Source organism: Chrysoperla carnea, chromosome 3 (assembly GCF_905475395.1).
Source record: "Chrysoperla carnea chromosome 3, inChrCarn1.1, whole genome shotgun sequence".
In the NCBI taxonomy this organism is placed as follows: Eukaryota; Metazoa; Arthropoda; class Insecta; order Neuroptera; family Chrysopidae; genus Chrysoperla; species Chrysoperla carnea.
In genome coordinates, this window is record NC_058339.1 from 88,586,509 (window position 1) to 88,613,826 (window position 27,318).

The window sequence follows — 27,318 nt, forward strand, 5'->3', positions numbered from 1 at the left end:
TAAATACAGGCTTTCAAAATTTCCCTTGTAAAACTAACTACTTATTTTCACAAAGAAGATTAATGCTTCTTAATTTATTCGAATTCAGATTAATTTTCAAAAATCGGACATTTGCTACTCGGTTGTACTTTAAAATAAACTTTCAAAATTTTCTTTGTCAAGCAGACTTTTCTAATTTTTCAAGAAAACTAAACTAACAAATAACAACGATCATTTTAATTACATCCAATCGCCATATTTATTTCTATTTTAAATATAAAAAAAACTTTATGATGGATAAATAATACGCTTTGTCTTTATATTATTTTTAATATAATTATTGTTTTTGTATAAAATATATTTATTAATTTTGAGAAAATATTGTATTTATAAAGAAAATTGACAGTAAAAAAACACGTTTGTAATTCTTTAGAAATATTTATTTATATAATAACCCCCCAGTATAGAAAGTTATTGTACTGGGTCCTATATTCGAAACCGAAATTTTACGTTTATGAAACATATCTTTACGTTTCATGGCCAGGACAAGATATTAATACCAATTTGGAGAAGAAGTATGTATACGTACGTACGTTCATTGTCATTTTTTTCTGATCGATACCGCGCGATCAAAAAATGATTCCGCCTTCGTTGCGATGTCGATCAAAACATATTAACAGCAATATGCTCCGAAAAAAATTAGTAATATTCGATCGGATCGTTTCGAATCGGCCGAGTATTTGTTTATTTTTTTCTTTTTTATACTGAGAAGTTATTCGTGTGGACCTCAAGGGTCATTCGAGTGAAACCATTCCCCGGCTTGTTTCATATTTTCTTTAATCAAATTCACAAATTTACAAAGACAGCTATAAAATAATGGAGGCAGCAGGTCTCTCTTTTCCACTGGACATTCTTCCTCATAAAAGCCAGTTTTTGCATCCGTCATTCCATTATACGCATTAAGTACACGATTTAATGACAAAATAATTGATTTGCAAAGCGCTGTTCTGTTTTCTAACCCAAAACTTATGAAGTATTAGAATTATGTTTCTTTTATTGGTTGTATAGAATTTAATAAGATTCAATTAAACATAGAAAGAAAATTCGATTTGTCAACTATTAAAATACGTGTTGTGAGTTGAAATGCGGCAACGACATTGAATAATTATCTAAATAAGTCCCAAAATTTTTGCAGGGTATTTCTTTTTTAATACATTTTGACACAGTCTCTTTTCTGTATGCCAGTAATGACGTGACCATAGACATAGAAAATGTCTATGATAATTCAGGTGCCTCGGATCTATAAAGTAAAAAGAAGATTTTGGTCGTGAGACGATTTTAAAGCTTTGTGCATCTCTACAGCTCCATCAAATTGAGTTGGAGGGTTGAAAATTTATATGTCAATGGGGTTAACATCGAAGAAATGCTTACCAGGCTCCTTCGAGTAAACACTTCATATTTTTAAAAACATGGCAAGACAAAAACAAAATCCAATTTCTTTAAAAAGCATATTAGTGATGAAGTTCTTTCTGCTACTCACGAGTTTTTTCAAAACCATGTAATTTTTTTAATAGACCTTTTCATTTTAAGTACGATTCATTATTGTTTCGGGCAGTCAGTAATAAGTTAGACAAAGGTACAAGATATTTGTTATTCATTTTATCACATTAGTTTTTTAACAAACTGTACGAAACAAAAGTCACTTTTTCAAGATCAATCAAGTAAATAAATATTAACATTTCAAGTACCTACCTTTTCAAACGTGATTTCCAAGTTCTTATTTTCTGCCTTAAAATTACCTATTAAAAATAAAAATAGGAAAGGGGAATGGTGCTATTATTCTAATAAAATTAGCAAGTTTTTTTTTAACATGCAGCATAATTAGGCTGTCCCCGTATTTCGAATATAATAAATCATATTATCATTGAATATTTTTTAAATTTATAAGTATTAAAGCCCCACTAAAGTTAAAAAAAAAAACTTTTTCTCGGTTTTAGACTTATTCCTTGATTTCTAATACTTTTGCGACCACAATTTTGTGTTGATACCTCCCCTACAAATTTTGGATTAACTGCATGTTAAAATATAAAAGCCCCCCTCAACTTGAAAAAATAGATTTTAAATAAAAAAAAACAAGAACCGAAATTTTTTTTGGTTTTTTTAAAATATCCTAACTTTATTTAAATCATAATAATAGCATCATTATTTATTTATACAACATAGTTGTAAATATTATATTTTAAAACATATTATTTTTATCTCATTATATTTAAAAACTAAAAAAAATCAAAATAATAAATTTAAAACAAAAAAAAAATTAAAAAATCAAAAAAAAGTTATGCGTTCATCTTTTTTTTTCTCTGTCCAATGTAAAAACTACACAACGTTTTTAATTTTTTTTTAGTTAAAAAAATTCACATTATTTTGAGCTTCAAATTAAATTTTTATACATCGACTAAAGACGACATACTTCGTTTTTTTTTTTTGAGTTTTTAAATAATTTCGATTATAAAAAATTGAGTTTTTTTTTATCATCATTTTAAAAAAATACAAAAATCTACAATGAAAAACTAATGGTTGCCTTAATTTTTATGTAGTTATCATATGAGCTTTTTTTTTTTTAAATGTATACGTTAAATGGTCCAAGAGCAGACCCTAATCCACTCTCCCTTAGCTCAATTTTAATTAAATAAATACTTATTGTCCTTAAAGATTTTGGAACTGAGTTGAAAAAAATATTTTACTTCGGTGGGCCCATAATAGAAACCTTGAAGTACGCCCAAAAACCCTGTATCACTTTAAGAACTATAAAAACTATAAAATAAAATTTGAATAAAAGGAAGAGTTTACTATAATCCGCTCTCCTAATAATAGAATTATAAATGGGGGGAAATTTGAAGCTACAAATACACTATTTTCTTATTCATTTGTTTTTTTAATGGTGGAATGGGTTATTTTAAATGCCGTTATTACATGGAATTATTAAATACATTTACTAAAATTAAACATATTTACACGCTTAGTTATATAGCGAAAAGTTGGCTACCCACAAATATGGTTGAAAGATCACATTGATCCGTTGTATTTATGGAGGGATTCTTCACTATCCTGTGAAAAATAACTCCTGAGTTGTTAAGACATGTATGACCTTACGAAAATGAAATGAAAAATGATTTGAAATGGAAAATGAAAACTTGGATCATATCACGCAATTATAAAGAATCCGTTACCACTTTTCAACCATTCTTGTAAACGCACGTTTTTAGCAATGGTGGGAAAGTTTTATAGACGTTATTCTCGACAAAATTTTCGCATATAACTGAGAGAGCAAGTATGATGTCAAAAAGATTAAAAGTCCTACAGGACGCTGTCCGAAATACGCATGTTCTGATAGAAAAGAGAGCATACTTTTATATATATAAATTAATTAAAATGTAAATTGAAAACTCTTTTAGTTAGCCCTAAATTAAGAGGGCTTCAAAGAGATAGGGAGTGGGGCAGCATCTAGTAGTAAAATTTAAAAAAAATAAAAAGATAGAAATGTCGAATGATCTACGAACGTTTTACTTACAATAAAAATATCTAACTAATAATTATTTTTTTTTTACAAATAAAATTGTTTCTTAGCTAAGCAATGAATAATATCCAAATAATTTTTAAGTCTGTATACGTAGATTTATCTCGGAAAATAGATTAAAGTTTTCCCCGAAAAATCTATACATCCAGACTCTTTTTTTCACAATTTTTGAAATAAATCCATCATCTTACGTCATATCAAGTCGTGCCTTCGAAAATGGATTCTTTCCAAAATTACGAAATCAAAAATTATTTTCCTGTGTAAAATCTTTTGTTTTTCTTCTTTTAATATAAAAATGTCGGTTAATATGTGGTTTTTATTTTTTTTTTTGTTACTTAAAACTAGATATTTTGTTGCACATAAGTCTGATGATACAGTTAGGATTTTAATTACGATTGACGGGGGAATAAAATTGAGGGGAATTAATGAGGATTATTATTAATTTATGGCCCGAGGTACCGTACGACGAACGACACGAAGGCCAAATGTCTAAAAAAAATTTGATTAATATACGATTTATTTGGGATTATGGGGAATTTTATTTTTTTTGTTTATATTTTAAAAATGGGGGACACATGGGGACTTTTTTTTTATGAAAAAGGACAACAAATACCTCGGCAGTGAAAGGATTAAAAGGAGTTAAGATATACTGATTACTTTGTTATTATTGGATGTGTTCATTTTGCTTCTTTCTCCTTATTTTCCTCACTTTCTTTTTCAATATCTTTTTCTTTTTCATCGGCCTAAAAATTATAGAAAATAAAATTATGGATAAAATTATTGTAAAATTTAAACTGGAAAGTTTATTTGTATGTCTTTCAGATAAAAAAGGATTAACAAATAATACAAGCCTACTGTACCAGAAAAACAGAGTCGGATAGATACTGGGAGAAGAGTAATTGTACTGAGCCAACATTTAGGCAACATGTAGCATGTGAAATTAACGAACGCTAGACACAGCCTTTCAATAGAAGGAACAGAAAGCGACAAAAAATATGTCTCCTTGTCGCATGCTACAAGTTGACTGTAGTTGCCTGTCTATCCAACAGTCAACGGATCGGAAAAAAACCACACCTTTGATTGACGATTACCATAATTCTCCGAATATATATCAAAATGAAGTTGTCTGAATGGAATCGCTTTAGACGCATGCTACACTCATGTACGACAAAGCGCATGCGATGCAGGGAAACAATTCCGCACGCATTATTTAATTGAATTTTGTGCCATATAGTCGGAAGCTTACAATAGGCAACACTAGGAAAAAAATATCAAGCCATATGTCGTTCACTTTTGCCTCAGTGGAATTACGCCTTTATTAGTAATACATTCTCTCGTCAAAATTTCAACTACATAACTGTTGCGGTTTATGAGATACAACTCGCTGGCAGAGAGAGCCATGGAGTTGTGGTTTATGAAATACAGTTTGTTGACGGACAGCGGGATCTATGTAATAGGGTTGGTTACCCTTCGGGCACGGAACCGTAAAAATTGAAGAGCATTTGGATCTCTCGCAGCTATTATTTTCTGGCTTTCATTTCAAACATTAACGAGAAAAGTATGCAAATAAAATATCACGTTCGCTTATTTCGATGATGGACAGATTTGGGAGGGCCCAGGGGAAAGTTCATAAAATCAATAGACTTGTAATATTTTGAAATTAAAATAAACATACCTTCTCTTTTTCAATGTCCTTTTCAATATCTTTATCAGATGGTTCTTTTTCTTTGTCACCACCTTCTTTTTCATCTTGAGCAGCTTCCTTATCTTTGTCCTTTTCTTCTGGTGCTGGTTTTGGTAAATGAGAGTTAAGTTCAAGTGTGTTACACATATCATCCCAATCGGGGAAGCATCGTTCCTTCATACGATTGACATGACCAACCAAATTTGGACATTGTTCAGTCATAAAATCACGTAATGGATAGCTAACTTCTTTGTCAATGAAATAAATTTGAGCCAAATTTGCAAATGCAACAATATCCAACTAAAAACAAAAATAGAAATATAAAATGAATCCAAAATTTAAAAAAATAGGCTTTTGTCCACTAAGAATAAATCGGTTGGATAAAAGTTTCTGATGATTAATCATATGTAGATAATAATAACACAAAATTATTTTTCATAAAAAATAAGGATTATTATTATTTTTATAAAATAATTTTAGTAAAATTAGATATTTAGTCCTGTCACGTGACCAATCAGAAAGTATTGAAGAAATTACGTCGCGCCATAATAAACGCAATGTAAACAACATTACATTTTAGTGGAACGAAATAGGTTAGTTGATTACAAATGCTTAAAATTGCATACACAAAAATGATTGTATGCCAAGTCGTGATGTCATTCAAGACGCCATGACATAGATTGTCTTCGAAGTAAATTTGAATTGGTTTTTGAAAATGGAAAATACATAATGCAAATTGTGTTTCTTTTTTTTTTTAAATAATACTTTTTTGGTGTAAATCAGATACTAAAGTAACGTATAAAACAATTTTTCAAATTTGGGACAAAAGCCTATTTTATAGAATACTTACAGTTGTAGGTTCATCACCAAAGAAGAATGGCATATCAGCAAGAACATCAGACAATACTTTGAGATCACGTTCACCAAATTGTTCAACTTCTTCAGCGGAATGAACTCCCATACCTTGCGCCTTCAATTTCTTGGAACCCTGGAACCACTGCCCCCATCAATAAACCCCCCATTAAAAACATAAGAACTTAAATAAATAAAAACATGCTTGCCATTACCAAAAAAGCCCCAAAAAAGAAAACATTAAAAAAAAGCAAAAAACAGCACCAGATTAATATTTTGTTTTTTAGTTGTTTTTAAAACGCGCGCATGAAGAAATTTTCACGCATTAGTGACAAAAATGTTATTAAAAAAGTTTATGTACACATTATTTTCAAATTTGAAAATAATTCCATCCTGAATAGCAAACAATTTTTTATTTCATGGATTCGAAAGTAACAAAAATATCATTAATCCATTAATTATTTAATTTTTTTGGATATATGAATTTTCTGTGCCGTGAAGAAAACTGGAACAAATCTCACGAAGAATAACTCTAAGCAGAAATATCCAAAAATTTCCAGAAAATTTGACAAAAATAACTTTTTATCAATGTACTGTGTAATTCCACTGACAGATATTTTCTTTAGATTCCTTTTGGTGACACAGAAATTAAATTCTTGATAATTAAATTCGAAGTTATTAGTAAAAGCCCAGAATTAACTTTAGGAGTACAAAGCATAACGTGTTATTGCACTTAATTTATTTAAGCCGTGTAAGGATGCCAATAGGAAAATTTTGCAAACTAGATATTCCTTAAAGGTCGGCAGCCAACCGTAATTTCAGGAAGACAGAAAATTTTGGCTGTTAGCCTAGCACCGCGCCCTTAATCAATTGAAAGCCTATTTCGCGTTCTCAAAACAGAGGGCTTGGGTCGAAATAGACTGCCAAAAATGTAGCATCTGTCTCAAGTTTGAACAGATTCCAGAAAAAATGGAACCGGTTTTAATCGACAGATATTCCAAAAAAATCGAAGCTAGATCGTCCAGTGTGGCGACGAAGGGGGAGGTCTAGAGTGGCTAAATGTGGCTGAATATCTACTCACATGATTTGACTAAAAATTAAAAAATAATTTCGTCCCTAATGTAGGGTGGGGCGCGATTTAGTCAATCCGTCAAAATACTTTTTGAGTTATAGTTCTGATTAAGAACTGACTTAACACCCAACCCCATCCCTCCTTCCTTGCGGACGTTTTGATTTTTGTTATTTTTAGACTCAATTCTTCACTTGAGCCGATTTTCAGCCATTCTGAAATCAGTTTTCTGATGAGACTGAACCGACAAATTTAGCGTTGCGGAAATGTGAACTAGATAAACCCTTCACTACTATTGCGGACCTTCTCGCATCGACTATATTTTTTTTAAATATCCGTCGAGTAAAATCGGTTCTTTTCTTTCTGAAATCAGTTTAAAATTAAGATTGACGCTACATCCTTGGCATTCTATTGGGGGCTTAAGACCTTCGCTTTGAGAACTCTTAGCAGTTTTACGATTGACGGTGCGATGTTGACTAACACCTAAGTAATTTGGCCGCAAACCTATTAAATTTGGATTTATTATAATCAAATAATCAAATTTTAATATTGCTTTAGCGAAAAATTGGCCTGCATGGAATTAAAACAAGTTATTTTCTAGTTAGCAATGTTTCAAAGTCTTTATCGAAACGTTGCAAATTAGTAAATAGCAATTCATTTTATTTGATCCAATTTTTCATCAATGCAGTACTACATTCCATAATTGATTCGTACAGAATTTCTAAGAGGATATTTTTGTTACTTTTTTTCAATTTCCCAAAATTTTATTTACTATTTATTAACATACCACGCTCTATAACAATTCAATTTTTGGATGTTCTAGTTTTGAGTTGATTTCCAACTTATAAAAAGTCTTTCCAAATGTTTTCAATAAATAGTAAATAAATTTTTCTTAAATATTAAAGGACATCACAATTTTCTATAAAATATTCAAATCGAAAATCTCACCTTGCGTCCAAATTGGAATTTGAAGCAGAAGTTTAAGAATGAATTTGGTATTCTGGTACCAAGTGCATGTTGTAAATTAACTTTGTATCCTTTCAACACTTGTTCAGGATACTTGGCACGCCACCATAAAATTACCCACAATAAATGATTCTCAATCATGGAAACCATAGCATGAGCCACATTACGTTGTTCTTGTGTTAAAGCTGCATCCAAATCCTTATCGAAACGTTGTGCCAACTCTTTGAGAATGATTGTGCTGTCAGCAATTTCTTCACCATTTAATTCAACGAATGGTAACTGTCCTTTCTTGCTACGGAATTTCATTTTATGGTCAACATTCTGAAAAGAAAAAAATTCAAGTATTAAAATTTGTTTCAATATTTTATACAACAATTATTTGAAAAGTAAAATAGGAAGAATTTTTGAAATTTAAACCCGTGAATAATCTTCAATCGCTATATTTGAGAAAATCTCGTCTATAAATATTGGAAGAATATCACTGAATTAATTCAATGCTCTCATTACGGGCCGCCCTATATACTGAGGGAAAAATAAAAGCACATTGGTACTTTTTATACCATGTATATTTGAAATATATCAAGGTATACAAATTGTAGTCCAAAGTGTATAATGCTTAGAAATATAACAAAATTTTGAAGTATTTCTTCATACAACTGAAATTTACAAAATTTAAAAACCCCCGAGAAATTTTACGGGTAAGGAATCCTGAACTCACACTTGAAACAAATCTAACAAAACTGTCCATTAAATTACCCTTTTCCTTAAAGCCTTCTCCAAACTGAACCGATTGCGAGGATCATCGAAATTTTTTCGTTGTTCCGGATATGGAACCCTAACTTGCACTTGAAACATAGCCAAGAACACTCCCCATTAAATTACCAAATCGGTTCATCCGTTTAGGTGCTAAGATGCCACAGGGGGTTAAAAATCACTTACATAGTTCATTTCCGGTTATTCGTCCCTCGATACGATAACTCAAAAACGAAAAGAGATATCAAGCTGAAATTTTTATATCGCTCAGGACATAAAAAGTAAGTTTGAGTTCGTAAATGAGCAACATAGGTGAATTGGGTCTTGGGTCCGTAGGACCCACCTTGTAAAGCGTTAGAGACAGAACAGAAGTTTAAGAGTAAAAAAGTTCCTTATAACAAAATAAACAACTTTTGTTTGAAACATGAGGGCGCAAATTAGGACAAAACTTTGGTGTCCGTTTTCTCCAAAACTATAAAAGATAGGAAGTTGAAAATTGGCAAGTGGCTTCAACTAGTGATCATGTGAAAGATTCTCAAAGAAAAAAATTCTAGAAAATATTTTCCAAAATTTTCAAAAACCAAATAAATGGCGGCCGAAAGGTCGCCATAATTGTGTTAGCATTTTAAACTCTTCTAATTTATAAAAAAATAAAGCAAGCATTGACATTCAACACTTTCTATACAGGATATTTCAACAATTAACTCAAGTCAATTGTTTGGTATTCATTTCTATTTTTCCTCATTAATAATTCCTTAAAATATTTCATTAGATTTTTATAATCACTAGAGGTAGAATAATAACGCTTTTTACACGTTTTTCGTTATTTATAGACCCCATTGTTTGTTTTAATAAGTTCATAAATATCTTTTAATTTGTTTATTTATTTTTTTTTAGAACATTTTTTTATGAGATTTTGTGGCTGGAAAAAAATATAAAAATTAATCATCAGACTATTAATTCTACAACTAAATGTTTATTTTAATAAAGTTTAAAAAAAATTCATTTTTAAAATATTTCGTTACGTTCTTAGAAATATATGAACTCCTTAAATGATTTATTTCCTTCGTAGGTTTTTGAACAAATTAATTTAAATTTCCGTAGCACTCTTCACAAACACCTACATTCAATAAAAAATAATTTTTTTAATAAAAAAAATCTCAACACTTGATGACTGTAATCAAACTTAAATAGAAATTATTAGATTAATGAAATGAAATATTTTTCCATTTATTAATTTTAATAAATCAAAATGTTTTATTTAAAAAAGTATGTTGAATATAAGTGCTTGAAATTTATTTTATATTAAATAGTTAATTGTTTAAATACTGTGCAATGAAAAAAAATTAAAATAATGACAACCTCCCAGAAGTTGGCCGTTTCATATTGGAATAAAGTAAAAATACTTTTTAACATTTACAATAGAATGGGATTGAATTTAAAATATGAATTCATTGGTACAAAATCACTGAAGTTAAATAAACCAAATCATTACTTCTATGAAAGAGATTGATTTTAGTTTAAAGTCATTCATTTTATTGATGTAAAATAAAATTGTACTTAGTTGGAATATAGTTAGGTTTGCTTTAAATATAGAATTTGGTTACTACGAACCTATCATTTCTAGCCAATGTGGGGTTAAGTGAACTACATGAAGATTGTTGTTACTAATTTACAGAAAGTTTGAAATAAACTTCATTTCTGATCATTTTTATAATATATATCGGTAGCGCACTTAGTTAAGCAGTAGACTTAGGACACTAAAATCAATAGTAATCCATATGTCGCTCATTCAAATCCGACTCGAAGAAATCTAATTTTTTTAAATAAACCTCATAAATCTGCTCTTGTGGTTGTGCCAATCACATCACTATTTTGTTATAATATTTGGTGGTAGAACCAATCTGTTTTTTTCAGTGTACCAGATTTTGAAATTGAGTTGAGTAGGGAACTTTTATGGCAAAAATTCTACAAAAAAATTGTTTTAAGTAGGGAATTTTTATGGAAGAATTCTACAAAAAAAAATAATTCTCGTTGCAAATAAATGACTTTGAAAAAAATTGGAAATAATAATTTCAAAAGTTAAAATTATGATGGATGATACGATATTTCAAATGAATCAAGTTCCCATAAAATTTCCCTTCTCCGCTTCCATGTCACTTTTCGACATCAATAATTATCCCTGTAAGAAAACTACTTTCCTGTTGGTCTAATAAATAATAGGTTATTAAAATAATAGAACAGAAAAATGTTAAAATAAAGGTCACTAACAACAAATTAAATTGTGAGAACTTGAACAATTGTTATTTTGCACAAGTAGAAAAAAAAATAGAAGAAGAATTTAATGTCTGTAATAAATAAATATTACATGCTATTTAATATTAAATTAAATTTTTATTATCTGAGAACATGCAAACCTCCCAAAAGATGCGTTTGTTTGGCGTTTTTAATTTAATTTAATAAAACGATAAATCTATTTTTTTTTATAATAAATAAATGACTGTTTGTTGGAAAACTAGGTTAATCGATTCTTGAAAAGTGTTAGGAAACTCATTTTACTCGGAAGTCATTTATCTTCAACGAAATTAAAACTTGTTTCCAAGGGAAATAAAATTAATGTTTAACGGGAAAAAGTATTTTAGAAGGAGTTACAATATCTTCAACTCTTTTTCTTTCAAAGTGTACTCGGCAAATAACTAAATTTACTATTATTTTAAGTAATCAAATGAGAAGTTCCAACCCAGTATTTTGGTATTCCAATCTATCTTTTGAAAATTTTGACAAAAATCCTTCATTTTTTCTAAGAGAATTTGAATTTTTAAAGCCAGTTATCAAATTAGCTCCTATTACATTTTTCTCTTGACGAATAATTACTCCGTTAGTAAAAAAAAAAATGTATATGTTAGCTCCGACGCACGACTGGAGTTAACTACTTTAGTGTTGTTTAGTGTGCTGTGTCCGTCAGGTGATTGTCAGTTTCAAACAATAGATTCTATGTCTGTTATACCATACGTACTATGTAGTGTAATTTATTTATGGTAACCAGAAAAAAATAAAAAGAAGTACGATGTACGTTGGCTGAGTATGTAATCATTCTGTATCGATGGGTAACAATTACACTCTGTGCTGTGTTCGTCAGGTTATTTTCAGTTTCAAACAATAGATTCTTTGTCGGCAGGACACAAGTATACACGAAAAAGAAAATGATTAAAATCAATTAATGTATTCGATACCAAAACGAAAGTGTTACCAAAAAGCTGAAATTTTGTATGTTGATTAATGAGTTTTTAATACGCCTTCTGTATAAATTTCAAGTTGATTCTCAGTAAGAAGTCATAATAAATGTTAGTTTTACCATTTACATAAAAAACATTTAATAATATTTCTCAAGTTTTAAGCTTTAAAATCATACCAGAATTAAGAACTGTGCATTAAAATGAAAAACTTTTTTTTGGTTAGAAACACTGACTTTGATACTTAATTTCCCATAAACCGTTCAAAGAATCGAAATGAATTTTCACAAAAAACGTATAAAAGGATGATTAATTGATAATTAAAATTTCAAATTTTTTAATCATTTTCATTTTTTCGGTAGCGAAATATCCTAAGCTAAAAATGATTTTTGAATGAGTAAATAAATATTTAAAATAAAATATGGTTTCATTAAAAAAGGTTTCAATTTCAATGAATAATGTTAATGTTAATGTTAGTTAGATGAAGCGAGTAGCACTTGAAGAGCGGGTTTTATGAAAAGTATTATGATATTGTTTACAAAGTACTTGCGTTTTAAGTGGCTCAAGTGCTTATAATATATATGTTAATGTATCGCTTTGTTCAATTCTATTTATTATTCATATTATATTTTGTTAAATTAAATTCAGAAGTTGAAATATGATCATCATCATATACTCACACAAATAATTATTTCAAATGAAGGTTTTCTGTTCAAGTGATAATGAAATAATAATGCAATTATCATCAAACTTTGTTGTTCTAACGCTAAGTTGCTACAACCTCAGTATTTTTCAAATTAAATCGAGAGATAGTGACTCAGATTTAGGCACCCTATACACACTATAATGAAATCAAACTTGTGATTAAGTAAAAATCTACACTTACATCGATTATAGTATTCCAACTAACAATCGAACTTATTTAATCAAACTTACAAATTTGAATATTTCAACAAATATTTAACGGAAAAAATATACAATTGAACAAAATGTAAGCAATTGAAAAATAAATTAGTGCGATATTTTTCTTGAATGGAGGAAAAGTCGTATAATTAATAGACAATGTATATTATATTAATGTTAATTTTCCATGCATGGAAAATATGTAAACTTTTTTTTTTCTATTTAGAATAAAATTCAAGAGGAGAAGCGCGAACTAGATTCTTGAATCAAGGGTTCGGTATGAATTTAAAGTTTATTGAATTGAAACCCGTGAAGAGAAAAGAGAAAATAAAGAGTGGGGAAAAAAAGACATAGTTCTTTCAATAAACCATTTTGGAATCCACTTGTAAAAGATATTTAAAAATTATTTATTAAAATTATTTCTAAACTTGTACCAAACCTTATAAGAATTTATGGTACGGAATCATTAAATTATAATAAAGGGAGGACTCCCTATCTCAACATGTTTTCAGATGATAAAATGCATCATAGAGTACACAGATTACAGTTTATTTAAATTGCAAATAAAAATATTGCATAAATTAGTTTTAAAATGCAACATTTGTAAACAAACAAATTTTTTTAAAAATAAAATTAGAAAAAATAACTAACAAATTGTTTTTAATTAAAGCGTATACACGAGTTTTGATTTGTTGATGTTAAGCTCTTGTGTAAAATCTCGTATTATGGATGTCAAGTAGTTTTTATCATAAAAATGTAAATAATAATTTTAATTATATATTATTAAAACTAAATTTTAAATTTATAGGTAATGTTCATCGTTGTCATGAAAAAAATAGTATAAAATTACTAACTAGCTGTGAACTACCCGCTGGGCAACATCCCCCCTTTCAACCTCTCCACCATATTCCCTTGCGTTGGGGTTACAGTTTTGTAATGGACTCGTCATGCTCTTTCATTTGATACCCCACTTGGGTATATTTGAAAATATTAGATTATTCATCCCACTTTTCCATCGCTCCACCTTTCCAACCCCCGGAGGTTAAAAATTGATAAAAATAATCCTTGAAGCTGGTTTTATATCTTGTCAATATTTGAGCTTAATCGATGCACAATTTTTTAAGTTTCTGAAGCACATCCATTTCAATCTCTATTTTAACCCCTTACTCTACTATATTATGCATGTATTATACATAAGAACCTTCCTTTAGAATCACTCTATCTAGGCATTAATTTCCTCCAGTTCTAAACGGTCAAAATTTCTGAAACTTTGGGATTTAATAGCAAGAACTATTCTTAGCCTGTGAAAAATTCGTTAAAGTCAGTTGAAACGTGCATTTTACAATAGTTCAAGCAATGGAACTACCTTAAATTCAAATAAATTGGGTGTGTGTGTGTAGCGACTTATAAGTGAAAACGTTTAATTTTAATTGACTTTCTTTTTATTTTGTGAGTGTTATCGATGGAACAAACAATGTCAGTTAGTCAGTCACTAAGTCAACATAACAGCCAGTTTGTAAAACGATCAAATTGTAAACACAGATCCCCTTGATTTTAAAATTACCTTTTTAGGTGTGGTTAGTTAATAGTGACTGTGGCTGGCCTGCCTATGTCTCTCTATGTAAATAAACAAATTTAATATTGTACAGATTGTTCCAGGGACAACGGTCCGGAATTACGAAAATGGTATTACTTTAACAAGTGATATTTACAAAATTTTAAAAAAAACCCGAGAAATTTTTCGGGTATGGAGCCCTAAACTCACGTTTGAAATGTATCTAAGTACATTTCTCATTAAATTATCTTTTTCCTTAGAGCCTTCTCCAAACTGAACCAATTTTTCGGGTATGGAGCCCTAAACTCACGTTTGAAATGTATCTAAGTACACTTCTCATTAAATTATCTTTTTCCTTAGAGCCTTCTCCAAATTAAACCAATTTTGACGATCGTCCCCGGATATTTGTTAGTGATTCCGGATACGGAATCCTAAACTTGCACTTGAAACATAGCTAAGGACACTTCCCTTTAAATTACTTTTCAAACGAAACAAAAAAAACTCTAAATAGATTCATCCAGTTAGGCACTACGATGCCACTGACAGACACACATAGTTGTAAAACTCATAACACCACTTTTTTTGGTTCGGGGGTTAAAAACAGTTCTGTTTGTCAGAAAATGTTCTGTCTGTGACGTAGTACATGTGGAAATATCATTATAAATAATTGGTTGAAGACATTTCTTTCTGTTAACGTTAAGCGATATAAATGTAACGTGAAATGATTATACGAGATTGGAATAATACGAAAAAAATTGTATTCCTTTTATTTACTGGTACAAAGTAAAATGGGTATTGAAATCACGAAAACATTCGATGCTGAGGTTTCAAAAACAAAGTATCCCGTAAGTAATTGTTAGAACATCTAGTTATCCCGTTGTGTATCATCTTGTATGATATGGAATATTTTTGAGAGATTTCAATTTTACGTATCGTCGTTCATGAAACATGCTGTAATCTAAACACTATTAACAATGTTGATGCGTTAATATTTAACTAACGCACCAAAAGATAATGATTATATTAAAAACAAGGTCGTGTTCATTGTCCCTTGTCGTTTTTTATCGTTGGACAAATAACCCTGAATGATAATCACAAAATACGACACACCCTTTTTCCTACTTATCTTTCGAACTCTCTTCTAGATTACCAGTTCATTAACCTTATTTACATATTTTTCAAACTTAAGAAGGGAATCCTTTAAAATGTAATAAAGCAAAATAACATGTGTATGCAAAAATGTTGGAATTTTTATTAGAATTCTCTTAAGGACGTAACCAAGGTATCCTTATTCCAGACAATGGCATGTTTGATGTTTCGCAATGAGAAAAATACATAAATAATACTAAAGCTCGTTTACCCATTTTATTAACAATCATTTACTTACTCAGTTAAATCGAACCCAAAAACTAAAATTTGAATGAAGTATCAAATCAAATCTTCAAAAGCTTTAATTTATATTTAATCAGATTATTCCCTGATAACGAATCTCACGAACTTCCAAATATTTTCAGGTCGTTAGCAGCCATCCAAGTTTTTGTTAAAATTCTTGTTACAAAAGGCTAATCAAATAAAATCTATAAAAAGGGGTTTGGGAAATTAATTTACAGCAAGCTGGAAATCATTTTAATATCTTCCATTTGGTCCTAAAGATGTGTAATTCGAGTTTTCACAATTCCAGGAAGTGTGTATAACCTTTGGGAGGCAAATAACCGCGAAATTTTTACTCCTTTTTCAGTTTTTTGCATGCTGTACAAAAATGGTACATCGGATGGAAAATGTCATTTCATTCAATATTAAAGAGGATATCAAATGTTAGAAACCCAGAAAATTTCTTATTTAGGTGTAAACTGAGATTTTATAATTTAGTGGCAGGATATGAATATTTATATAACCAGTTTTCTGATCAGGCTTTGAAATGTTCTTGGCCGTAACACTGCAATAAATTTAGGCCTCACACCAAATATTTAAGAAAAATGTGCAACTGGGAAGGACATAAAACGATTTAGAATTGATGCCAAATGTAGTCTTTGAAAATTAAGTTGTTTGTATGTATAATAAAAATATTCTATGGGTTTTTCAAAACAGTAGTAATATGTTTCAAAGATACGGCGAATAAAACGTCGCAAAGTAAAAGTTAGCAATTAAATAAAAAAATTTTCTATTTTTAACTCTTGATTTCGGTTGTACCACCAAACCGAATTCGAAGTTTTAAATGCTTACTCGGCGCAGACTTTAATCCTCTTTAATATTGAACGGATGCCATTGAATTTCCACCGCACATATCGTTTTCGATCTACAAGCAAAAAAATAAAAAGAGAGCAAAAATTTCTTCAATTATATGGCTCGAAAAAGTTGTGCACACGCATTTAAGACCAAATGAAGGTATCAAAACGGTTTCCATCTTGCTTAGGTAGTTGGTTTATCTATTTTAAATTTTGATATTAATTTTTCACATATTAATAATAATAATAATAATGGGGTTTAACCTGCGTTTCTCAGACATACGTCTATAACATGGGCCACCCACATCATTATTTGTTTATCTTTATTTATTTTAATTACAAACATATTTTACAATTACATTTTGATGTGGGTGGAGTCGGTTACTTCGTTCTTATCCAAGCGACGACAATGTGATCAATTCTGCACTCCCATTAATTATAAATTGTTCACATTGCCGCTGCCTGGATTCGAACCCGCAACCTAAGTCTAAATGAACAAACAGCCAAGGCAAACGCTTTAGACCGCTCGGCCATTTAGGCTCATATTAAATTCCAAATAGGATTAAAGTTTTCCTTTTTTAAATAATTCACAAATAAACAGCAGAATATAATCAAGATGGACATTACTGATAAAACATATTGTAAAATAAATGGATATTATTAATATAAACGACTTACTGTCATGTAGTACAACATAATTAGTTAATCGCATCGCAATGTTCGTATAAATATTAAATAAATCATCTACATTGCATTGCATTACTCCAAACTACCAACACGAACATAGCTAAAGCCCTATGTCACACGATATTAAATAACCTACCATGTCTACTGTCCTGTCGCTTTCTTTCCCTTGTCCTCTCTCGCTTTTGCAATAAAATGTATAGGAAGATAAATAACTGATGCTGCATAATTTTAAAGGAATACTTTTACAAATTCTTCTATTATGATTACATGCGTGAAATTTGAATATTCCCAGGGTAACCAAAAAGAATCAATTTTCATAATTCACCGATTATTCCCGATTTCGTAGTATGATATATTATGCTTTTATCTTATTTTAAAAAAACATTAAAGCCACACTAATTAGCGACTCAATAAAAGGAGAATTTTTGGCCGAATAAACATACTTTTTTTCAGTCGATATCTTGAATTCGTATACGTTAAATGTTTTAATGATCGTTTTTTGAAACTCATTACCAACTGATTCATATTGACTTTTACTTATACAGATCAATAATTTAATTTTATATTTTTTTTCCACTTTTGTCTGTTCTTTATCCTGTGTTTTTCTGATTTACTGATGATTAAGAGTAATTAAGACCCAAATGTTACGAAAATTCCGTTCATTTGATCGTCTTAAAAACATAGCCAGAAATCGATCCGACAAATCGCCCTTTTTGTGCAATTCTGTATGATTTTTCTATTAGAGTTTTATGATATCAGGAGATAATCATTCTTAAAAAGTCGAGAGAATAAAAAGAGCTGCCTGTTTTCGAATTTGATAAAACATGGTCTATAAAGAGTGGATCATTTTAATATATAACAGCTAACAGCTCGTTTTTTAATTAACCAATAAAAAAGTAACTTAAATAAAACTGGCAGTTTTATGGAGGACATCATGTTCTGGCATCAGACAGGACCTAGTTTTTCGGGTTGCTTTAATAGTTAATTTAGATTCTAAAAGGTACGAGATAGAATAACGCTTTAAATTGGAAAATTGAACCTTATAAAAAGACATTCAACATTCTTTATTTAAACAATTCTTTTCAAAATCTTTAGCTTTCGGAGGAAATGTGACTTAAAAATGTGTCATTATAACATTTAATCGAAGGAAAATACGCTTAAAATTTATCGATAATTGTAGGTCAAACTATGCCCTTTGACAACTTTTGGCAAAAGCTTTTTCCTGTAGTAAGCGTGTTTTCTTTCGATTAAATTCAATAATAACATATTTTTAAGTCACATTTACTCCGAAAGCTAACTATTTTCGAAACAATGTTTTAAATAAAAAATGTTTTTTATGAGGATCAATTTTCTAATTTTAAGTGATAATCTATCTCTCAAATTTTAGCATCTAAATTGACTAGTGAAGTAGCCCGGAGAACTAGGTGCAATCTGATGCCAGACATGAATTTCCCCATCAAACTCTGCAACTTTTGTCTCAGTTATTTTTTTATTTGCTAATTATAAACCGAGCTATTAGCCATAATATATTAACGCTGCCCAACCTGTAGAATAATGTTGATCCAAGAAATACATAAATCGGATTCAACTAATGATTGATCGAATATTTTCTATATCGTTCGAAATTCTATATAAAACCTTAAAAAAAATTTCTTCGATATCTCGAGAACTAATCATTTAGTCGTCAAATTAACTGCATTATGCATTTTTTTAGGTGTTTACACAAAATATTTTAAAAACATTAATAAAAATTTTTTCTACAATTCAAAATTTAAAAAAAAAAAACAGACTAAAATCGTACATGACCCAATATCTTACTTTTGTTGAAGTAAGTAACAGGGTAATATGGTAGTATAGTGGAAAATAATATCGTACATTGACCCACAATGATAATAATAATTTGTAAATTGCGTGAAATATGATTTATATCTAGTAATTAACTTGGAACAAATTAGTTTTAATACTCAAACTAACTAACCATTTAATTACAATGTACGTATGAACGAACGTATGAAGTATGAACAAGACAATAATTTTGGTGTGAAACATACTGAAGTGATAATTTATGTCCAAAAAGGAATTACATTTACTTAGGTCATATTTCACTGTTCTGTTCTTATGAAGACCATAAAAAGATAATTTATACAATTAACTTTTAAACATATACTCAACTTTATATTACGTTTATAAGACTACCATCTCGAGTTTTGTACGTCAGATAATGTGTTTAACGTATGTGAACTTCGTCCTTCATTTTCTAGTAATTACAACTTACTATCTTTACAAATGAATACGTGAAAGCTTATGTGTCGGACAGGAGAGACAATTAAGATCACTGTTAGTTGTTACTATTAAGCAAAAGTTAACGTATACCAAATTCCCTGCCCTTTTTCGCATACATTTTAAATTTAGTTTAATTTATACGTTTTAATTTAAGTTATTAAGGTAGTACGAGCGCCAAGGCAAGATTAGACTTGTGGTTAAATTATTTGTATCTTATTTTCAACTTTTATCATGAATTTTGTTTTAACTTCACGGAGATGAAAAATAAGAATAAAATTTTTCGATATCTACCTTGTTTCGAAATATCGAAAGCTGAATAATTAAATAAAATTTTTAATATTTTGAAAAAAACTTCAGATATTGAAAAATTTTACTCTTACTTTTCGCCTTATTATTACCAAGTTATAACATTATTCACCATTAAAATTGAAAAAAAAAAATTTTTTTTTTAATTTTTGTCCTCACTACCGTGCTCATACATCCTTAATTAGTCGAGCACAACGTTTTAATTTCCACCGACTAGTTTTGGAGATATCTATGAAAACATATCATCCATCTAACGTTTTTGCATACGACCAGTGTTAAATATGCCTACTTTTGAAGTTATTTATTTATTTTAATAATCGGGCAAGTATCTCTAAAATTATCAGAATAAATTTAGCCTTTGTGTCCAACTCCATATTTTAAAAAAATCAAGCCTTTTATCCAAAATTGCCCTGGTGTACGTATATTCTTAAGCTATTCCAGTTTTAAATGTATACATGATTTTTATGATACGTTTTATATCTAAGTTTAGGTCGGTTTTTAGCAAAATGTAGCACTTGTGAGAGGTTTGTAAAAATTATTTTTTAATTCCTTACAATTTATTTTTCAATGTAATACTATAGGTCTAGGCTAACGTATCTAGGTAGAAATGTGATGGACCAACTTCGTTCACATAAAAGCATGATGGTTATAGTAATTACACTTTACAGAATTTGTGGTATGTTATATAATTGCAATTATTAAGGTATGCTTAAAAAGTTTCTTATATAACTTTAAAACAAATTTATTTCATGGTATTACAAATTGAAAATTTGATATCTTAGTTTAAAATCAATTAAAATTATTTTAGAAAATTCATTGATCATGTAGGAGATTTTCTTATCATATTTTCTGAAAAATCTACATCAATGGACATTTTCCGTGTTTTTGATGGTTTTTTATTTTTCTTAAAAACTGGGCATTATTAGAAAAGTTGTTGCGAATAAAATGTCCAATCGATCTGTATATTTTGATTGTTCTCAATCTTCTATTTTCCCCAGTTTTTTTAGACTTTATCAAAAACTATGAATAAATATCTTCTTTTTGTTTTTAAAACGTAATATTAATTAAATATTTGCGAATGAAATATGTGTTATTCGCGTTTTATTCTTAAAATAAGTGTTACTAACGACTGTAGACTGTAGAACAAACAGCAAGTAGGTGGGTGTAGGTGACTGGTGGTGTACTGTATGGTGATAGACATTAAATTTATAAGCCCTTTGTGTTACAACATTTATCAACAGAACGCATTAATAATACTATATAAATGTCTTATTTAATTGAATTTAATGTTATAGCTAATGAAGTTCATCAACCACACTGTACTTTATTATACCGAGTCTTTCAGGGAAATTGGTTAAATGTATAGTATTAAAAACCGAATAAGACTCTCCATGAAATAAGGATGTAAATTCAAAAAGTATATTATTTTGAGAAAAACGCTAATAAAGATAAGATATTTTGAGAAGAGATTGAAAAAATAACACATTTTTCTTAAAATTAAACATTGCATTTTTAATTTTCAAAGATTTTTATTTCGAAATTAAGCATCTAGACAAAAAAATCACAAGAGTCCTTTTTTGCTTAAAACTGATAAAAAAACACGAAAATAATTTTTATTTAAAAAATATTCAAAATTTTGTACTTTACGCAAACTCCAACAGCCCTCCCCCCCCTTGTTTATCTGTCGATTTTTCTCATTAACGCACTTGTCTTTTCAAATACCAAACCCTTCTGAAAACCAAATTTAGTTTAAATTGGACTTAAATTGCGACCATAGTATAAAAGACGGTTATAAGGTCAATCTTCACCCATCTGATAGCCAGTTGAGACATAATTTTTATTATATTTTATTGATTTTCAACCCTTCTATCATACATTTTTTTATCGAAAAATGTTCATGGCCATTTATAATTAAATTAATTTATTTTAGATATTAAATTATCCTTTTTCTGATACCAATTTCGATCGATTAACAGATCAGTGTAGATCTCCATACCATATGAACAGGTATGTCAATATAGACAACTACATTGATCTGTTAATCAATTGAAATTGGTATCAGAAGAAAGATGATTATACTATGGTGCAAACTTGACCCAAAAAATACGAAAATTGAAAATATGGAGCCTTATAATTTGGAGAAATTTTCGGCGAAATCGTGAGTCAATAAATAAAATGTATTTATGTGTTTTTTGAGTCATGTTTTTTTGCTCTATATTTACATATTAATACTTTTGTAACACTCTGTAAACGTGACTTAAACCAATAACGCCTTTTTAGTGTTGATTTAAACAAGACTATAATATACACAGAGATCCCAACTCAATCGTACACATATTTATTTTATAATTTAAAATGTAACAAAACTTCTGAATAACTGCTTGCATATTATAATAAAAATATGTCGCCCCCTTAATTCCAGTAACACTCACTCACTCACTCAAAGAACACATATTTTTTGCATTTACATATTTTCTTTTTCAAGTTTATTTTTAGGTATTTTTTAACATGTGTTTGTATGTTTGCATAATGAAAGAAGAATGATTATTTTAATTTTTATATTTATTTAATTTTGTTAGGTCATTAATACTGAAAAAAATGAGTCCTCTTTGTTACTGAGCCTTCACAACTAACATAATTAATTGTCCAAAGCTGTTTATATATTGCAGTATTTTGATTTTATGAGAAAATGTTTCAAACAAAAGTTATCTGTATTTAAAGATGGAATATATTTTACTGCGTGGTCAACTAGAATCGGATTCATTCCCTGATCGACTATTTTCTGCAGTCTTAAAAAGCATAGAACAAAATAAAAAAATGTTGAACCAGACTTAAAAATTTACTTAAAATTGATGTGTGCATTCCGAGATCCGATTAAAAATCCGTTTTTCCGAGTCTGTTCGAAAATTATCGGAGATCGATTAGTTTAGGAGTTGCAAGTGATAATAAAATGTTAAAGGTATATTGTATATTATTTTGTCAGAAAACAAACCATTGTCCGTATTTTAGCAGTTTTTGTCAATGGAAAATATACAAATTGATATCGTGAGGCTCAAAAAAAAGATTGAAGAATTTGACGGAAGCTTTGCTAAAACCAATTTGGCCAAATCCTTTAGTCTAATCCGTTTTATTTACCGCTTTTAGGACAGGGAATTTCTTAAGGTTTCGAATTTTAAGTAGGTCGTTCATACTCGGTGGCGGTGATAAGAAATCACACAGAATGGTTGATGAACAACAAATGATGATTAAAAATACACAAACATAAGATTTCTTTCTTATAACAAATATCAGAAGATAAAAATGATAATAAAAAGTAAAGAAAAATAAGAGGGTCACCCGGTCATTGCACCAAACAAACATTAACATTACCAACTACATAATACACAGTGTACTGTACTAATGTCTATCTGTTCGTCTCACGTCTGTCCATTCAAACACATTCACCAAGTGTGGATCGTAGTGATCTTAGTCACTTACTTCATTTCTCTTATATTTATCAAAGATACCGGTACATACATTATATTCTGTGTATATTAAGAGTCAAATCGAGATAAATACTCACTTCTGGACCAAAAAATTGGGTTTTAATTTTTGCAACGTAGCTCGTTCGAAGTTTTTCATTGTCTCATCTCATAAACTTTGGTCGTATGAAAGACTAGAATGTCTCATTTCCTCATACAAATTATGTTTACAAGTTTGTAGGTATTCCCTTTTCGTACTAAATTTCATGAATTTTCTTGAAACAAACGTTTTACCGTTTACGAAGATTTTAAATTTAAAACGTTTGACGTAAACTATTGAAAATGGTATAGAGAATGAATTTAGTATTTGTTTTAGAAATATTATCAATTGAATTATAGGTAATCATCAAACTTTACAAATTTTTCTATACATATAACGGTACTTTGATGTTAACGTCTTCTGAAGTTCTAACTTATAAATAAATTCCGACGTTTGAAAGTATGATTGTATTTCAAAGAACAATAATAAATTGCAGTTAGAATTTCTAAGATATCAGTAGATATCAGAAGTTGCTTTTAAATTATTTTATCAATATATTCTCTTTAAATTGAATTCGATTTGACTGTAATGGGTTAAGTTATTCCCAATTGAGTATATTACTCAGATTTCTTGACTAAAGTTATGCTTCGTCAATGTTTCTTAAACGTTTTGAAGTATTATTGTACAAATTTTTACCAATTAATTATCACATTCATGGTGACATCTGTCATTGAGTAGTTAACCACAGCATCTCTACATGTCAAGCATTACTAAGCGAATAATATTCTATAACATGGCTTTAGGATGATTATTTTAATAATAGTGTCAAAATGATTTTTCAGAGTAAAAATTGCATTTTTTTGGGACTGAAACCTGTATAGATGAACATTATGTTGGTTGCCTGATGTCGAATTTGCCATATTACGCATAAAATTGTAAAACTAGACTTGATACCATGACAAAATTTGAAAGTGAAATTAACATTGATTAAAAATCGAAGAAGTTAAAAGCATTCAAAGATTGTTACCTTTCTTCTTTTAGCAAAACAAACTTTTATATGTATCTCTATGATGATAAGGGACAATGGCGTCACTAACCTATATCTTCCTTTTCGTTTAATTAGAAATTTTAAAACGTTCATATTTTGCGTACTTCTAAAGATTTTCAAAAACCAACTTCGCCTTTCTGCCCGTGCAGTGAGGATTCTTCACTTGAAGTGATAAAAAAATTTGCTCAAGATGCCTATTTTGAAATAATATCTCTAGAAATCTACATCTGTAGTCGGAATATCTTTTTTTTTTAAAACAAATTATCAAAATCCGAATTATTGGTCGAAACTATCGTCAATAAAGAGAGCTGTTATTGCTTGACCAAATCATAAAATTTTTCCAAGACAGTATATTGACCTTTTAATCAAAGTCTGTTTAAAGATGTCTGAATATTTTATTTGAAAGTATTCTATACACAAAATTCAAAACAAGAAAGTGTATTATCTGAAAATAATAAATTTATGATATGTTTTCATAATAAATTTTGCTGTGTTTTGCTTTATATAATCAATTGCCTTCATATTTATTGAATTGATAAAAAAAAATTCTTTTGTTGGATATAACACAAATTATTTATTAAATCAAGCAACGATTTAAAAACAAAAACAAGTTGTAATGGCTAGATGACCAACCAAATGCACCATTATTTAATTACAACTTTGCATCTAATTTTACCAATGCCAACCGCATAAGTAAATTTTTACAAATTGAAAATTTTCAAGTAAATCGAATGGAATTTACGTGAAAATAATTTAACCACGAAAAGATGAAACAGGTGATGGAATTTTGGAATAATTTCTTCAAATGTTCATCGATGCTACCTAACAGATGTCAAAAATGACCATCGTTAAAATTTGTAAAATTTGTCTGTAAACTCTCTAGTGGTCGCAATTTAAGTCTGATTTGAATAAAATTTGATATCAGGAAGGGTTTTGGTATTTGAAAAATTAAGATCGTTAATGAGAAAAATCGACAGATAAACAAGGGGTAAAGGGGTTTGCAAAGTACAAAATTTTGAATTTTTTTTAAATAAAAAATATTTTTTGATCAGTTTTAAGCAAAAAAGTATTCTTGTGATTTTGTCTCTAGGCGAATAGTTTTTGTAATAAAAATTCTTAAAAATTAGACTGCAATCTCCGATTTTTAGAAAAATGTGTTTTTTTTTCCTTCAATAGCTCCTGTGCGACGAATTTTTTTAAAATAGCCATTTTTATATAATTGAAAATAAACTTGCACTGTACTGTTTTAATTTAAAAATAAATTCATAGAAATGTAAAATGAAAACTACATGGTAACATTTTACAATGAATTTCATACAATTATTAGTAAAAATGGATAAAATTTAAAATAATAAATATGAAATAATATTTGAAATTGAAAATGTAATTAAATATATTTGATATTAAAATTTATTGCGTATTTATTATTATTAATATATTGTTTATAATAACAAAAATAAATATTTTATCTTCATGCAAAGAATTTTTATAATAAATATAAATATTTTTGTATAAAATGAAATTGTATGATATTTATTTGCTACCAATCCTTTTTAACCCGCATCAAGTGATGTTAAATTTTATATCCATAGAGAAAAATGATTTACTGATTTTCTGACATACGTTTATAAGATCTACTGAATTTCAGACGCAAAAACTAATAAGCAACTTAATTTATTTAATTAATTGTTTTATTGGCATCTAGATTGGTTGCAAAATTATAGTAAAATAAAACATTGTATGCTTATAAGCCGTACGTTAATACTATTTGCAGTGTTGAGGTAATTTTAGCGAATTGCCGAAGGAAATAGAGCTATTGTTTTTGTACTGATGGTGGAATTTTGGAGTGGAGGAGCAAGGAACAAAATTTTAGCATATGCAGCAACTGCACTACGAATTTTTTAAAAAGTATTTAGTGCAAGTGTAAACAGCAATAAATACAATATGCAAAGTCGAATTTTCGCAAATTATTCAGCTCTTACACAAAACTCAATCACTCAATAAAAGTAATTGTGCCAAGAGTGACCGAGCTAGGTATCCGGTTTTCATGCTTCTGTTTTGAAGGGGATTGCAAATTATTTCAGTGTTGAAAAATTATCGAAGTGATACAAATTTTTCTATATTTGGCCATTTACAGACCGAATGCCAATGAGTCTCACAGTTACTCTCTAAAAACAAATTGTTGAGTGTAAAAAATGACTATCTTGTAGTAACTATTCACTATTTTCACTATTTAAAACTTAAGAGAGTATACCATTTTCTTATTTTCGAGTGGCAGAGCATTTCTCTAACGCAGAAAATTTTCATTTTGGCTAAGAAAATAACTTTGAAAGTTATTCTATAAGTTAGCCACGTCATGAAACAGAAGCGAAAAACTTGGGAACTTTGGATTATCATCCTAGGTAGAATGTTTTTGCAACTTTCGGTGAAAAAAATTTTAGTATATTGGAATGGATCTAGCCTAAATTCACTTTTCCTTTTTTAAAAGTGTATAAAAATAGTAACAGAACCGTAATAACATATAATTCTATAAAAAATTTCACATATTATAATAATTATTATAATAAAATTTTGCAATTAAATTTAATTTATTAAAAGTCTACGCACATAATCTGTAGAAGTGAAGTGCGCTGCGCGTACCGCACACTCCATTGTTTATATATGTGCACAACATAAAAATGCATGTGTATTTTATTA

The 27,318-nt window shown here is 29.0% G+C and overlaps 1 protein-coding gene across 2 annotated transcripts in view; it reads right to left on the reverse strand.

The window, feature by feature from the left end:
• Nucleotides 1-2,576: 2,576 nt before the first annotated feature.
• The window catches only part of LOC123294718 (failed axon connections), a 133,680-nt gene continuing 108,938 nt past the window's right edge, over nucleotides 2,577-27,318 (reverse strand). Inside the window, exons 2-5 of one of the 2 annotated variants that reach the window (XM_044875840.1) lie at nucleotides 8,110-8,448; nucleotides 6,091-6,228; nucleotides 5,232-5,540; nucleotides 2,577-4,299 (exon numbers count right to left, since the gene is read on the reverse strand). In XM_044875840.1, the coding sequence (XP_044731775.1) occupies nucleotides 4,234-4,299; nucleotides 5,232-5,540; nucleotides 6,091-6,228; nucleotides 8,110-8,448 (852 nt within the window). In that variant the 3' untranslated portion in view covers nucleotides 2,577-4,233. Of the gene's footprint in view, nucleotides 4,300-5,231; nucleotides 5,541-6,090; nucleotides 6,238-8,109; nucleotides 8,449-27,318 lie in introns of both variants that reach the window. The other variant, XM_044875839.1, reaches the window with a different exon arrangement.